At 38.0% G+C, this 16,766-nt stretch overlaps 1 protein-coding gene across 1 annotated transcript in view; it reads left to right on the top strand.

The window, feature by feature from the left end:
- Window positions 1-16,046, top strand: part of LOC119424560 (matrix metalloproteinase-17) — a 60,618-nt gene extending 44,572 nt beyond the window's left edge. The window contains exons 2-8 of the mRNA XM_037692047.1: window positions 676-700; window positions 889-1,065; window positions 2,221-2,323; window positions 4,012-4,094; window positions 4,936-5,088; window positions 6,556-6,813; window positions 14,845-16,046. Of these exons, the coding sequence (XP_037547975.1) occupies window positions 676-700; window positions 889-1,065; window positions 2,221-2,323; window positions 4,012-4,094; window positions 4,936-5,088; window positions 6,556-6,813; window positions 14,845-15,164 (1,119 nt within the window). The 3' untranslated portion in view covers window positions 15,165-16,046. The remainder of the gene's footprint in view (window positions 1-675; window positions 701-888; window positions 1,066-2,220; window positions 2,324-4,011; window positions 4,095-4,935; window positions 5,089-6,555; window positions 6,814-14,844) is intronic.
- The last annotated feature ends 720 nt before the right edge of the window (window positions 16,047-16,766 follow it).

Here is a 16,766-nt window from a genome sequence, read left to right as displayed (position 1 = left end):
ATACTATAGCATGTGTCATTTTTCATCAGTTTGGAAGTCATACTATATAGTATGTGTCATTGTCATCAATTTTGAAGTCATACTATAGTATGTGTCATTTTTCATCAGTTTGGAAGTCATACTATAGTATGTGTCGTTTTTCATCAGTTTGGAAGTCATACTATAGTATGTGTCATTTTTCATCAGTTTTGAAGTCATACTATAGTATGTGTCATTTTTCATCAGTTTGGAAGTCATACTACAGTATATGGGAGTGATTGTGCAGAGTTTAGAGAAGATTGCCCTTTGATCAGAACATCGTTCGGAACGACAATATCAAACCTGTGGGTGGGGTAGGTGAAGCACCCACACCTGCCCCGACCCTCATTCGTCCCACTCTGGGCCCTTGAGCAAGGCCCTTAATCACCATCTGCTCCTCCGGGTGTCCATGATTGCAGTTCTCTCCTCCACACAGAGCGCTGTGGTTGCTCGGTTGTCTGTGTTAGCGTCAGGATGGGCATCCGGCGTAAAAATATCTTCCAAGTCTTTGTGCGACTTAGTTTGCTTTGGTGACCCCTAACGCAGGGAGCAGCCGAAAGAAGAATGAAGCATATTTAACAGATTCAAAGTTCTGACACAAGTGTGCTTTTGGACACTGTGAAATCCAGTATACACTGCTTTTTTTTGTCTCATTAGATCCATCAGATTAAATTGGGTACTCGTATGTCATTTTAAAAATGTCAGGATATATAAGGAAGGTCTTAATTGGCATGTACAAAGAGGAACAGGTTATAGTTACTGTTAAGAAAGTATACAGTATATTCCCATGTATGTGATATATTTTTCATGTCATGGGCACATTTTCCACCCCATGTGGTTTGTTGATTCATTTTTTTTTGTCTTTTCTAGATTCTCATGGGATGGATCTGTTTGCGGTTGCAGTTCATGAGTTTGGTCACGCCATCGGCCTGGTCCACACCTCAGCCATGGAGTCCATCATGAGACCGTACTACCAAGGTCCTGTGGGAGACCCTCTGAAATATGATCTACCTTACGAGGACAAAGTCCGTGTGTGGCAGCTCTACGGTATGAATAAACGTGGTCACTTAAGTACTTGGCCCCGCCCACTCTAATGTGCATCCTAATCCGCTGGCCATTAAATGTTGGTCATGGTTGAACAATATTAGCTATTCAGAGGATAAAGTGAACTCTGTTAAAAACAAGAAAAAATCTTTTTACAAAAATCTCTTGCCACAGCCAGAATGTTCTTCCCTTATAAATTCAAGTCAATATTGTTGCTGATATTTCCATCTAGTAACATGATGACGGTATTTCATTTTTTTAATTTATTTGAATTTCTCATTCTTGTTTGGATTTTTTTCAAACAATCAACAGCTTTTAAACAAACAACAACAAAAAAAGTATTTTGAATAGTGTATTCAGGGTCTATATCTGTTCAAATGAGTGCATTTCATATATGAAGCTGGGAGAGGTGATTTTAGTTTAATTTTAGAGGCATTTTAGATTAATTTTATGCTTAATTAGACTTTAAAATTCCAAAAAGGATGCACAAACAAAATAATTTTGTATTTCTATTTGGAACTGAGATAATGCTGCTTAAAAATGAGGCAGCGTGTCTCTGAAGCTCTAAAGGGAACCTTAACAATTGGGAAGAAACAACATATGTGCAATTTTAAAAGTGATGCATTAAAAAAAGCTGTTCTTCACTTCTTTGTATTTCATTAAACCCAACACAGTATCCGCTGGTCTTAATAGTAAATGTCATTGCTATGAAGAGTTTTGAATTAAGAACATGTTTGCAGGCTAAATTAGGAGTTCTCCAACATCAAGTGCATTCACACCATCCTTCACTACATGATCAGCCTCTGCTGACGTCTTGTGCTCACTTTGTGCTGCGATAGGAATGTTTGTCTATTGGGTACAGCTCAGGAGACTAAAGGTACAGAGGCCTACTCGTGCAGGAAGCTGCAGTTCATGAACTTCATAGAGCAAAAAAAAAAAAAGGATGGAATAAGTTAATTGGACCTCATTATAGCACACAGCTCTGCAGCTTTATACAGGAAGTGTCAACAAGAGGAACAAAAACAGAGAAATATTGGTTTACAGTTTGCTTTAAAGGAAAAGAATAAGAGAATATGGTGTTAATGCATAAATAACAAACAGGATAACTAAGAATTATGAGGCTTTTTATAAAACTGAGCATTTATTATCGTTCTGTAGGTGTCAGAGACTCGGTGTCTCACACAAATCAACCAGGTAACCCCTCTCAGACCCCCGAGCCTCCTGTCCTGCTTGATCTTCCTGAAAACAGATCCAAAGTTCTGTAAGTATAAACAGATTTTTCTTCATTTTTCTCAACAAAAAAAAAAAGTATTTTCATTTCTATAATGCTCAAATCTCCCCTTCAGCCTCTTCTACAATCTTGAGAAGACTTATTAGTTGAAATGCAGAAGCCTTGCATCACCAGTCTGGTTGTCTGGTGCAAATCCACCCCTTCCAATATTCAGTTAGTAAACCTTTATTCAGCTTGACGCTGCCTGGGGAGCGCGGCGGACAGGAATGTCAATAAAAGTAAATTGAGCCAGTGCAATTTTGGTATTCTCGGCCATTTCAGACATATTATAGGAGCACAAATAGTGCTGTTTGGTTTTTCGTTGGAGTTGAATTCACTAAAGCAAGCATGTGCCTAAAATTTGCTAAATCAAATGAGCTTTTTAATGTTCATTATGTTTTTTTATATTTTTATATTAAGCTAAAGTCAAGGCAGTAAAGAATCATTCAAGTGTCTAACAGGTGGTTTGCCACTTAAAGCGAACATGTAGCTGCTCAGTTTGGGTTTGATGGATTTGTGACTTTTAGCAAAATTTCTCATGAACCACTGGACGGATTTTAATGAAGCCTTCCAGTAATATGCACGGGCTATATAGTAGTCCCTCACTACTTCACTGTTTGTTTATCGCCTACTCGCTCTGTCGCGGTTTTCCAAAATAAGATTGGACATGACACACAATTGGCTGATTGATGGATGAGCCGCACGATAGGCATGGAATTTTTATTTAAAATAAATTATTTTAAATTATTTAGCACCTGCTGCACATTTGTGCGGCCCAGAGCTGCAGAAAAGGTTTCCTCCCGCACCTAAATATTTAGCTTGTAAATTAAATATTTCGTTTGGAACTATGACATTTATAAATGTTTAAATAACATGGTGAAAATCTGACTGAAAAAAAATCTATATATTTTTTTTCTTATGAAAGTCTAAATAAACCAAAATATTGCTGTTCACTTTTGACCGTATAATTTTACAAACAGTACCCCATATTAGTACTAATATTCCTACTTCACGGGTTTTCACTTATCACAGCTCTTGAGGGTATGGATCCCCCATGATAAACGAGGGACTTCTGTACCTCTAAAACAGATCATTGGGAACTAGTAACAGGTCGTTTGTTAAATACTTAACCCCACTTTTGTCCAGCTTTCACACCATTGTTGGCCTTATTAATTACTTCCTGCTAACTTCATCACAACACGGTGGGAGAGAAAGCTAGACGAGTTCTGACACGGACATCAATCTGTCCAATAGGCAGCGATGTAGTTTTAATAGAGCTCTGAATAGAGACCCTTGTTGGCATTATAAGGCCTGGCGGGCTCACACTCTCAGCCCTGTGGTGGTAATAGCTTCATCATTGGCAGGCAGGCCACGTCACAGCTTTAAATCACTTAAAACCCCCGGGGACAAATGCACCCAGGGAGCTCACTGCCTGATAGTTTCTTCTCTTTAGTTTAGGCTCGTAGCACTAATTCATGCACGGTCACAATGTTGCAGTGGATTAGCCTGAATTGGGTCCATAAAAATACGCTGAAAATGTACTTTTTTTAAAGCACAACATTGCCTTTTCCGATTTATCGTGTTATAAATGTCTTTTTTTTTTTAATAAAGAACCCCAAATTTTCCCACCTTTAAAATTTGCTTTTTGCTTCTGCTTTTTGTTTTGCCATCTCTCTCAGGCTAGCACGAGACGCCCCAGACAGATGCACCAGTCACTTTGATGCAGTGGCCCAGATACGCGGCGAGGCCTTCTTTTTCAAAGGTACTACGGCACAACGCTGCACAACAGTGTGGGAAATGGAACAAACACTCAAGCTAAATGAGCAGGGAAAGGGTAAACCCAATATTAAAGGGTAAGGAAAGTGGGGGTTGGGAGCTGCACCCAACTGAGGCGTTCGAGCTCCTTAAAGACTGCAGCCCAAAAATCACATCAGGCTTTCATGCTTGTCCTCTGGAAGTGACCCCAAGCTTCCCACTGACAATGGAAACAAGAAACAGACCCAAGCTATCAGCAGTTGAACTGTCTGCTGAACTTTAGCTGACATTTCTTTTGAAGACCTTCTTATGCTTTTAATATAACAATTAAAAGTTTATGTATCAGTGCATACAGTTACTTTAATTTTGATTTTGCTGACATGTGAAATAATAAAGATGCAAGTTTTCTGTTTGTTTGAACTAGTTTGTAATCGGGGACTGCCATTGCAATGCATAGGAGAGCAGTGCATTGCCTAACTTGACCATTGTTAGAGATATTGAAATGAAATTTGGTATAGTGATAGCTGAGGGAGAACCCAAACACATATTACTGTCAAATCAACAATTTTAATCGGCAGCAGCCTGGCAGTCCCCGTCAAAGTTTCTCCAGGAACTTTCTAGTAGATATTTATACTCCTGCAAAATGTTTTCACCATCAGAACTGCTCATTCTGACGTGGCTGTGTTATTTCAAACATTGTCCGGTGTCTGTTTTCTTTTTTAAATCTTCATTTTAAAATTAACCTCGTGCTTTTTCCTCAAATTCTTTCATTTGTGTATGTTTTCTCAAAGTAAAGTTAACAAAGGCAAACTGTGATATTCTGAATATTTTTGTTCTTTTCCTTATAGGGAAGTACTTCTGGAGACTAACACGAGAGAAGCACCTGGTGTCCCTTCGTCCGGCACAGATCCATCGCTTCTGGAAGGGACTCCCAAACAACCTGGACAGTGTTGATGCAGTGTACGAGAGGCCTGGAGACCACAAAATAGTGTTTTTTAAAGGTACCATTTATAGCCTATTGCAATAATAACTAAAAAAACTCCTGAACCTTTTAAAATACATCACCGAGTTATAAAGGTCTGGTTAAAGGGCATTAGCTTTTCAAAGTGAGTCTTTCAAGCAGTTTAAAATGTTTCTATACATTTTTTTTTTTTTTTTTTTTCAGAAAATTTGATTAAACATAAATCAGAGGTGTCAAACTCTGGTGTTCTTCCCACAGTAATCCAAGATTATTGAAAAAAAAAAAAAACTTTATTCTGGCTTTAAAGTTAGCCAGCTGTCAAGAAAAATCTGCACCAAATGAAATGTCAGTTTTTTGAAGTAAAATGAGAAGAAATAAAAAACTGTTCTGCAATTAAAATATCTTGGGGGACCAGATAAGATGTTAGCAAGGGCCAGATTTGGCCTGCGAGCCTCGAGTTGAACACATGTGAGCTAGAGCATGAACTAATATAATAAAGTAAAATAAAGTAACATTCAAGAAGAGTACCAAGCTTGTAATACTTTTATTGCATCACTTTGTAGCTTTTAAACAATAAGAAATTGGAGACAGTTTTCATTTTGAGTTGCAGAAATTTTAAAATAAAGAACAAGAATAATTTAAATTAAAGCAATAGTTTGGATTATTTGAGCTGGAGATTTGTAACAAAAGTCATGAACAATTAACATCTTACCTGCTGTTGATAGAATAGATTACATGATCTCATCTTGAAGAAATTAGAGCTTCGTTTTGACCAGATTAACAAGCTGATAACTTGTTAATAACCACTAAAATGGATTGCTACCATCTTCAAACAACTCCAATCTCAACAAACCTTTGCATTGCATTAGTTTAACATATATGGTATTTACTAGGGATGCACGATATTATCGGCATGTATCGTATCGGCCAATATTAGCGATAAAGTTAAATATCAGACAGAAGCCATTCCATCAAAATAACTCACCAATATAAAAGGCTTCTGTTTTAAGTTAATTTTTAATTTAAGAAACTGTCAAGTATATCTATTAATGCACAACTACTTATGCACTTTTCATTTGTCGCTTGTGAACAGGTTGAGTTTAGATTTGTGAAAATGTACAAATTTGCACTGTTCAAGTTGAAGTGTTGCATCATTTCCAGCCCACTTTTTGGCATCTGCCATTAGTAACAGGCCAAATTGACAAAGACCATGCAAAATAATGTAGTATTTTAATTCCACAGCAGAGAAAGCTGTGTAGTCTCTGTAAGTAGGTCTAAGAAAAAATATCAGTATTGTTATCGGTTATCGGCCAAATAGGTTTTAACATATCGGCATATCAGAAAAAAATTAAAAAATCCAATATTGTGCATCCCTGGTATTTACATATAATTATCATTTTGACTTTAACGGCTCAGTTTATTTTCTTGTACAGTCATTCAACACTCATTGTTTAAAAATACATTTTCTCTTGTTTAATGCACATTTCTCTGTTTCTACTGTGTTAAGGTGTAAAATACTGGGTATTTAAAGACAACATCATGGAGGAGGGTTACCCCCGTCCAATCAGTGACTTTGGCCTACCCGTGGAAGGGGTGGATGCAGCTTTTGTTTGGCTGCACAACGACAAAACCTACTTCTTCAAGGACAAATACTTCTGGCGCTACGATGACCACCTGAGGCGTATGGACCTGGGCTACCCTAAAGACAGCGCCCTCTGGAAGGGGCTGCCATCCCAGTTGGATGACGCCATGAGGTGGTCTGACGGTGAGTTAGCAATACCATCCATCCATTAGCTTTACCCATTTATTCCATTTTGGGTCACGGGGGTCGCTGGTGCCCATGTCCAGCAATCACTGTGCGAGGGGCGGGGTACACCCTGGACGGGTCGCAAGTCCATCACAGGGCCACAGAGACAAACGAGACAAACAACCATTCACTCTCTCATTCACACCTAGGGACAATTTAGAGTTACCAATTAGCCTAATATGCATGTTTTTGGTCTGTGGGAGGAAACCGGAGTACCCGGAGAAAACCCACGCATGCACGGAGAGAACATGCAAACTCCACCCAGAAGGCCCCTGGACCGGGGTTTGAACCAAGGACCTGCTCGCTGAGAGGCAGCAGCTCTACCAGTTGCGCCACCGTGCTGCCCGAGTTAGCAATACAAATAACTTTTTTTTTTCTTGTTTTGTCTGTTCTGGTTTTCTTCCGCTTGGAATATTCAAAATCCAACTTTAAAGAGAGGCATCCAGGAAAGCCATATAAGTCTGATATTTTTCAATAATCTTGCCAATCAAATAAAAACTGAATTATTCATTAGTTTCAATAAACTTTCTGTCTTTGACAGTAAAGCACCTGAGATAAAGCTGTATTTATTATGCATGCAGTTTATTTTTTCATATGTAATTTGAGTTGACGTGACTTTTTTTGGCGTAGCTGCCATGCGCTGATTAGAAGCATTTGTTTTTAGGGTGATTTTGTTCCAACAGCGTTGTTTTTTCATACCTTTATCTGTTATTTTGACATAGCACACTTGCACTTTTTTTTGCCAGCACTGTGCTTCACATTCAGAGATTCAAACACACTCAAACCTTGGAGCTCGCCCAGTGTAATCATGCTGTGCAGCTCCACGGTACCAAGGTCGTGAGATCTACAGTCTTTGGATCACATACAAATAGGAGCAACCGAATGATTTACAAATATTTTGATGGATGAGCAGAAGCGGATGTATTTTGTTTGGTTTGTAGGTTGGATTTGGATGATGCTCAAGGATGGTTTATGTTCTGTAACAGCCCATGCACACACAAACACACACACAGCAGCCACCTGGTTTTAAGTTCTCAGGTCACACACTGGAAGCCAAGATGTCCCTAGCCTTCTCTGCAGGCCATGTGCATGCAAGGAAGCTCTTTTGCTGTCAGTCGTTTTTGTGGGCTGTGTTCTATTGACTGAGCTTGTAAACTCTGAGGTCTCAAAGCTCTTTGATGAGTGTAGCACCATGTGTGTGTGTGCTACTGAAAAACAGAGCCAAAAAGAGAGAGGGGGGAAAAGACTAGTCAATTGCATGGTTCTCATTCAGCTTCACCTCCAGCCATTATCACCACAGAGCCTGGAAGGGTAAACCTACACGCACAAATGCACATAGACAGATCATGGGGCCTGGGAACTGGAGCCACATCAAAGCCTGCTCGCTGTTTGTTTCACCAGCTCGGGATGAAAGGACAAGAGAAAAGAGATTGACACGGGCACAAGGAGGGGGAGAGAGAAAGAGAGAGAGAGAAGTGACATGGCAGCAAGAAGAAAATACAATAACAGTTTGTTACAAAAATAAAATGAAAAAGGACAGCTGGTGTGTGAAGAGGGAAAGAGAAGTGAAATGTAGACATGAGGGAGATATTAGCACACATTGGAAGCAAAATATTAAACATGACTGATAAAAATGGAATAGCTGTATGACAGTGATGGACTGACTCTGTTGAACTGGCTCCATGTCAGTTTATACTTACACCAAATCGTGCTTTTGCAGTTTTGGTCAATTTGTACCCACATATTGGGGTACAAAACAAAGCTGTTTGCTACTGGTCACTTTATATCCACATCCACCTATATTATACCCACCTTGGCCAGTGTTATGCCCATCTTGGTAGCCGCAGGATTGCAGAAAGATAGCGCCTCTGTAGAAGGTGCATGCAGGGTTGCAAGGATTTATGCATAACCATTTAAGTGCATGGGTGCAAAGTGGTGATCAGTTTGTACTAGTTGGGTACAAAACATCAACAGGTGGGTACAAAATGAGTGTACAATTTACTGTAGCAAAGGAACAAAGCTTTACTTTTATTTAGTAAGGTTTGCTGTCATGTTTGTTCTAGTTAATTTTAACTAAATGTTGGATTCTTATTGTTTTCATAATCAATCATAGGCCCTTTTTTGGCATCTAAATTTCTGTGAAATAGGAGTGCGTCAACAATGAACATGCATGGTTTTCATGGTTCTTTGTTACCCAGACATTAGTAATAGTAATAGTACTCTTGGATTTTATGAACTGTGGGGTCAGGTATCTGTAGATTGGGCTTTGTGAATGCAGATGCTATCAGGTTGATTCACTGTATGTGGACAGATAGTTACAGGGTGACCTTGCTAGAGTTTATACTTTTTGGAGGGGTTTGGGGGTGTGATTAAAACACCTTAGGGAGTGAATGCATATTTGATATGAGCCATCAGTCATTTCTGAGAAAGCTGCTTGAACTAGATTTACAAGGTTGTTGCTGAGAGAAACTCACGTCACAAATTGCCCTCAGAAACAAAAGGACGTGTACATTGCATCAGTGCACCATGAATTATTAATCGTTGTTATTCGACTGGCTAAAATTTTAACTGGTTAAGTAAATAATATAATTTACCAGAATTACATTCTTCTCAGGGACATTTGCAGGTTCCTCTCTCTCTAATCCCCACTGGGAGAACAAGGAGCTAAAAAAGCACTGAGAAGTTAGTCCATTTAAAAGTACCAGGGGGATTTGCATGGCAGAGCATTTTCAATTATTTATGGTTTTCGCTTTGTAAGGAAGTGTTAAAGACGGTACAGACTGTTGTGGTAATGTGGGTAACACAACAAATAAAGTGACAATTTTTACATTAAAAAACAGTGAATCTGAGAAATAATCAGTACTTTGGGGTTATCTCTCAGCTGTTATGTTGAATTACATTTTACACAAGCTTGCAGAAAGGCATTCCGCTGCTGATTTGTGGTAATGCATCTGAAACACATTTCCTCGTTTTAACTGTAACCTCACTCCACTGTCAGTGTACTTTGTCTTAGAACTTAAACAGACATAAACCAGGGAGCCTGTGGACTAATTTTCCTTAATCGTCCATGGTACTTAAGACCAAAGAGAAAAACACAAACAACTGTAGTCCAAAATTGATGTGTTTTAGTGGAAGAAAGGGGTTTACACCTCTGAGGAATTTACCAGAAAAAGATTTTGTTGGCTGGGAAAGTGACTGAGACTATGTCTTAAACAGATCCTGAGAAGAGTCAAAGAAAAATATAATTGGTAAAACAGTAACAGGGTTATTTACATCAAAAACTCAGATGCATGTATCGTCAAATGAATAATCTTTTCTTTAACTTAATGAGGACAGCTGTGTACAATGTTCATGAGGAAAATAACAGATGCACCATTTGAAGAAGGTCACCAGGCTGAAGCAGTGTGAGCAGCAAATATATGTTGGGAAAATGTATGGAGCAGTAGAAGTAACAAAATTAAGAATACTGAACAGTTGACACAACTATTGCAAATGGAGGTTATTTCTCTACCAATGCCAGCGACTGGTATGTTCTAAGATAAATTGGCTCTGGTAAACAAGTGGCTGGTGGCAGCAAATAAAAAAAGACACTAATTTAACCTGTTTAGTTATTAAAGTGTCTGAAACAGCTACCAGCATAACACAGTGCAATTTAATGTATGGTTTCTAGTTTACTGGCTTGCATTAAGAACTGTGCACATAAAATGCTTTGAATTGTGTTTTGTCCGGGCTTTTTCTCAACCTACAAAACAAAAAAATGATATGTGTAATAAATATTCAAACAATAAATAATTAAAATAAATGAAAGTAATACATTGACCTAAAGTTCATGAAAGCATATGTAATAAAGATCAGTCAAAGATACAATAAACAATTCACAACATTTGCATTCATTGAGAAGCAACTGTTCATAGGTCTGACTGCTTGAGGGTAAACACTGTCTGTGAGAAAACAAGTTTTGTCAAACATATATTTTATACATGATACTTTTATCTGCTACAGCATTTTTAAATATATTGCAGAAATAGCAATTCAGAATGCATTTTCCACAAATCTGATGAGCAATTTGAGATAGTAACATGTAGTGTTCCTCAAACCAGTTTCTATTCAGTTAGGTTGATTTCTATTGTAGAACAAATAAAAATTGATGAAGCGATTTTATGGAATCCCATAACTTTCTAAGCAGAAAGCAAACAAGTGTTGTTCCTTTTTTATTGCATAGTTATGTGCAGAGAAAATAATATGAAGATGCCAAGAAACTTTGATCTGTTCATAAATTCAGCAGAAAAAAAATGTAATTAATTAGGTCAATGAGCAGTTTTAGTTGCTCCTAAATCAGGTACAAGCTATTTGGTTTTATATACAATCATTTGTCAGTGTCACAACAACTTTACCCTTCTCTCATATTTATTTTATACTGTTGTGTCTGAAGAACTATAATTTGAGCAATGATTAGCCACAAATTGATTTACAAACTATAAGGTACCGAGAGTGCAGCCGTGTGGGACTCCTTTATGCATTACTGTAGGGGATGAGTTTTTTTTTTTTTTCAGATACAATCGCAGTGAAAAAGTAGCTTGTGAATCTTTTTACCATCCACATATTTAATAACAGCACATAGACACATAGTAAGACACCATCATTCACAGATCAGTTTAAACTACATGCAAACTGTAAAGGATTGAACAACTGCCAGTCTTTCATGGTGGCAGATGGTCAGGTAATTGACCAAGACAATTCAAGTGTCTTACACATCTGTTTGTGTTTACTTATATTGAGATAAACATTGTTGTATTAGTAGTTGAGAGTCATCCCTAACCCATATCTTGATCACTGACAGATCATGTATCATTTTTTGAATGTTTGACATGTAAAGAGCTACGCAATACGCATCCATTCCAGGAATGCTATTTTCATCTTTGGTTTCTTTTTTAAGTAGCATTCCTGCAAAAAATGCATACCTATCACAATTAAAATCTGACAGATGAGTCTCAGTTTATGCTACACCAATTGTTTAGCTCAATATCTGTCCAATGACTGTATCAGTTGTAGACATACCTCCAATAATTACTTTTTACTATTCACTGGCTCATGAGATGTTTTGTTAGACAGACAGATAAAGATACAATACACACATACACAAAAAAAAGGGAATTGCATGATTGCCACCTTTCATGATGCCAGCAATAATGAATTTACCTGTTGCTCAGAATGCTTCATGATTACAGGTTTTAGTGTAGTGAGATCTACTAAAAAAAAGTGATTTATAGAGGTTTATAGAGAATTTGCAGGACTTAAAGAAAATGCAGTCAACAAGTTCAACAGGAATCTCTGTCCCAGCAGGTCATAGCTGTTTTGAACCTACACAATATTAGTCAGGGAATTTTGTTGTTAAGCCAGTGTATTCTCTAACTTATGCACTCAATCAACAAATGGCGAGGGACTATAAATTATAGATTGGATATCAGGCATCCTAACTTTTCCTATACGAGTGTCATATAGTAGGACAAAGCTAACTAAAATAAACTTGAAAATTTTGTTGAAAAGATTTTGTGTGACATGTTTGCCATTTTATTTCAAGGCCAAAGATGGAAACACAAATGAAGAGCACCAGCTCTTAGTCATCCACACAGCTAAAAAAGCTATTCACTCAAGAGGAACAGAACGACAGGCCTTGAGTTGTTCTAACTGAGCTCCAAAGCTATTACCAGTGAGAGGACATTCTTCATTTGGCTCCTTCTCTTGTTTATCTCTTGCCTCGTATTAATGAGCTACAAAATTATCCCATGTTTATGTCTTTCTCTCTCTGCGTGTTTGTCTCTATCACTGGTTAATGAAGAAAATGAAAAGGATAGCCTTGGACAGTTAACAAATTCTGTGTCCCAGCTTCATGAAAATAGATGAAGTTATAAACCATCAAATTTCTGCTGAGGTGGGGTTCCATGAATGTATCATTCAGTGTGAACTCCTTGAACTTGAGTACAAAGACATTTTATTTCAATAATAGTTCAAGAATTACACTGTACCTGTTTCTATTTAGATCAGAACTCATTTTGACTCAATATTCACATCATTACATCAGTTACTGGCAAACAACAGGGTGGTATTTTCATCCAGGGGTACACGGTACCAAAACCCATATGGTACTTTGGCTAACTCTAATTAACTTAAGTGCCCTGTAGTGGAAGAACGGGCATGGTAGCAGGTTTATCAGTAACTATGCAATGAAATGTTGTAGTTATGAAGGCAAAAATCCCCCATAAGGCCTTGCTTTTTTTTTGTTTTGTTTTGCTGGCTGACACAATTCTCTACACATTTTCCACATTCAGTAATCCAGTGCTGTTCATTAGAATAGATGTACATACAATAAAATGGTAAATGGACTAATTATATAGCACCTTTCTATCTTATGAAGCCACTCAAAGCACTTTTACAACACAACCTGTGCTTTCATTTACCCATTCATACAGCACACTACTAGATCTATGCAGAGAATATCCAGTGCTTTATCACATTCATACACCGATGGGACACACACAGAGGAGGCAGTGAGGGGTTCAATGTCTTGCCCAGGGACACTTCGGCATGTGACTCCTGGTGGAATTGAACCCCCAACTCTTGCATTGGAGGACGACTGCTCTAACCACTCATCCACAGCCGCCCAAAAGAAAACATAATTTAAGCGTAGTATTATTAAATATGTGTGCATGCTTTGCTGCAGTTATGAGGACCTATTCAATTCCAACTATTTTCTTTTGGAGTGCAGTTATGGGCTACAGCTGAAATATTTGTACTGAATTTAATAATTACACACTAATAGTATCTAAGACTTGGTTCAGAGCATTTGTCTGACTGAATCATAATCATACCAAAACGCCAACTCAAAACATGTACAATAAAACAGCTGATTTGAATTTCAAAGGTTAGAACAAAGCTCTCATGTGATTTGTGAGGGTTTGGAGTTTGAGTTGGAGATTACTCTAAGCTACTACCACACAAAGTTTTAGCTCAATATGTGTAAAACTGAGCAAGTTTTATGTAACCTTAGATTGATTAACTGTGGGAGCCATCTTAAATTGGGCTGGCTCCAAATATTTAAGTTGTAATTGTCCAGTACATTCTGGGAGTTGTTTATACAATCTGTCCTCTAGTTCATGAGATATTTTGCTAACTAACAAATACACTAATATATGCAAAGACACGGGCAATTTTATTATTGCTCGCTTTTTATAGTGGGGGCAAACAAAACCAATACATTATGTAAAATGCATCTAAGAAACTATTAATATACGTTTAATAAAGGTTGTGCTTTAATTCACACTGTGCTCAGCTCCGTGTCAGTAAATTACTTTCATATGTTAGTAGCGTGTTTTCCTCATTTTAATGTCAAACCTAATTGCTGACTGCAATATGTTAACATTAATCTGTAGGATGTGGCAGGAGTGAAAAATTACACTGTGAACCTGTTTCTAGAACAAACCAAATATATTTTTTTAATTTTTCCTGCTGAATTTCGTCCACTTGTATCCATCCATTAGCTTGCATCAATCCACCTTCTCTTCCCGATTCATTCCGTATCAAATTTATCGCCTGCCCCCAAAATACTGAGGCACTTGAAAATGCTTATGTTGCCCGTGTTTGCGTGTCTGTTACTAAACCATTTCACGAAACAGTGGATGAATTTTAATGAAATTTGAAGAACGTAATCAGTGGTGGTACAGTAGTCCCTCGCTACATCGCGGTTCGTTTTGTACGGACTCGCTCTATCACGGTTTTTCAAAATAAGATTGGACATGACACACAATTGGTTGACTGATGGATGAGCCGCACAATCGGCATGGAAGTTTTATTTAAAATAAATTTAAAATTATTTAGCACCTGCGTGCAGCTGTGGGCTGCACGCAGGTGCTAAACAGAACTAGTGTACATCTAAAACTGATTACCTTTTGGATTGCAATGATTCTAATGTTTTACCTTTTTTCTCCAAAGGGTTGTCCTATTTCTTCAAGGGGAAGGAGTACTGGCGACTACTGAGCAGTGACATGGAGGTAGAGGCGGGATACCCCCGCCTCATTGCGAAGGACTGGCTGCTCTGCACCGAGATGCAGTCTGATGCTCCAGATTCAGAGAACACGGAGACGAGAGTCAACGTGCACCGCCACCCGGACCACGCAGAGAACGGGTACGAGGTGTGCTCCTGCACCTCGGACACCGCCTCGCCGCTGGGCTCCCGGCTCTCCCCGGCTCCCACCTGGATGCTGCCCCCCCTCTGGACGCTGTTACTGACGTTCTGCTCCGAACTGCTATGATGCTGAAGCATGGGACTGAAGCTCTATAAAACAGACAATCCATCAAGTGGAAACTGTTATCATACTATTTTTTTTTTCTCTGAATCTACAGTTATTTATTTACCATGCCATTTTTGATGGGGGACTTCCAACAGTGCAAGCACCCACAATTTGAATGCTTTACCTTTTATAAAAAATATATGATCACTCTGCTGAAATTTTGCAAAAAAAAACTTATTGGAAAAAAAATCCAAATGTAATAAGTTGATTTTTTTTAGTTTGTTTTTTATGTGCAGCAGATAAACAGCAGCAAAGACCCACAAGCATATCTGTTAACTCGTGCCAGCAGTTTTAAAGTGACTCCTGTGTTAAATCACTCTACACACAGACACACACACACACACACACCACACCCACACATACACATTCACACGTGCAAACATAGCTGAGGCACTGTTTTGTTACATAATTTGTTCCAAAATAATCCAAAGTCAAAAATTCCAAATTAAATGTCTTGTAGGTGATTTTTAATTTTATTAACCTGGACACTGGAGATGAATGGAATGGAAATTCATTTTCATGTGGTGTTTCTATCCACAAATGAGAAAAAAATAATAATAATTCTGAGTCCAGACAAGATAAATACATTTAAAAAAGGATTTCTGCATAAATTAAATGCCTTAAGTAACTCACGTCACTCACGCAATGACTCTGACATTTGGAAAAAAACGAATCACATTTGATAAAAAAAAACAAATCACATTTGTAAAAACGGAATCACATTTGAAAAAAACTGAATCATATTTGAAAAAACTAATCACATTTGATAAAAAACTGATCACATTTGGGGAAAAAAACGGAATCACATTTGAAGAAAAAAAAAACGAATCACATTTGAAAAAAAATAAACGAATCACATTTGAAAAAAACGGAATCACATATGAAAAAAACTGAATCACATTTGAAAAAAAAAACGAATCACATTTGAAAAAAACAATCACATTTGTGTGTGTGTTTTTTTTAACTTTATTAACAACATGAAACAAAAAAGAACAATGTACAGTACACACACAACGGAGGTACAGTTAGCAAGCTAGCCTTCAGCCTGTGGAAATGGAGAGCTGCGTTTTGTTCAAGCTCTTACCCTAATCCTGCCGAGTTTTTCCAGCATCATATCTACTTCTCAAAGCTTGAACAAAACGTAGCTCTCCATTTCTACAGGCTAAAGGCTAGCCTGCTAACCGTAGCTCCGTTGCGTGTGCTAGCCTGCTAACTGTACTTGTACCTTGTGTGTGTACATTGTTTTGTTGTTCTGTTTTATGTTGTTAATAAAGTTTAAAACATACACCAAAAAAAACCACCAGTTCTAGATTGGCTTAATGTAAATTCCGTTTTTTCAAATGTAATTCTGTTTTGTTTTTTTTTCCATTATTGTTCATTTACACCGCATGGGTTGCATAGCAAGCAAACCTGCACAAGTTATTTAACTATTGTTTATGCTGGATGTCCTCCCTGATGCAACCTGGGCTACAACCTGCAGCCTCAGGATTGTTAGACCTCAGAACTGACCATGGAGCTACCGCAGCCCCCAAAGCGAATTAGAACAATAAGGCTCATAAACCA

Source organism: Nematolebias whitei, chromosome 18 (genome assembly GCF_014905685.2).
Source record: "Nematolebias whitei isolate Nwh7 chromosome 18, NemWhi1, whole genome shotgun sequence".
NCBI classification, from domain to species: domain Eukaryota; kingdom Metazoa; phylum Chordata; class Actinopteri; order Cyprinodontiformes; family Rivulidae; genus Nematolebias; species Nematolebias whitei.
Note: the sequence above shows the minus strand (reverse complement) of the source record. Positions and strands in the feature narration are given on the sequence as shown.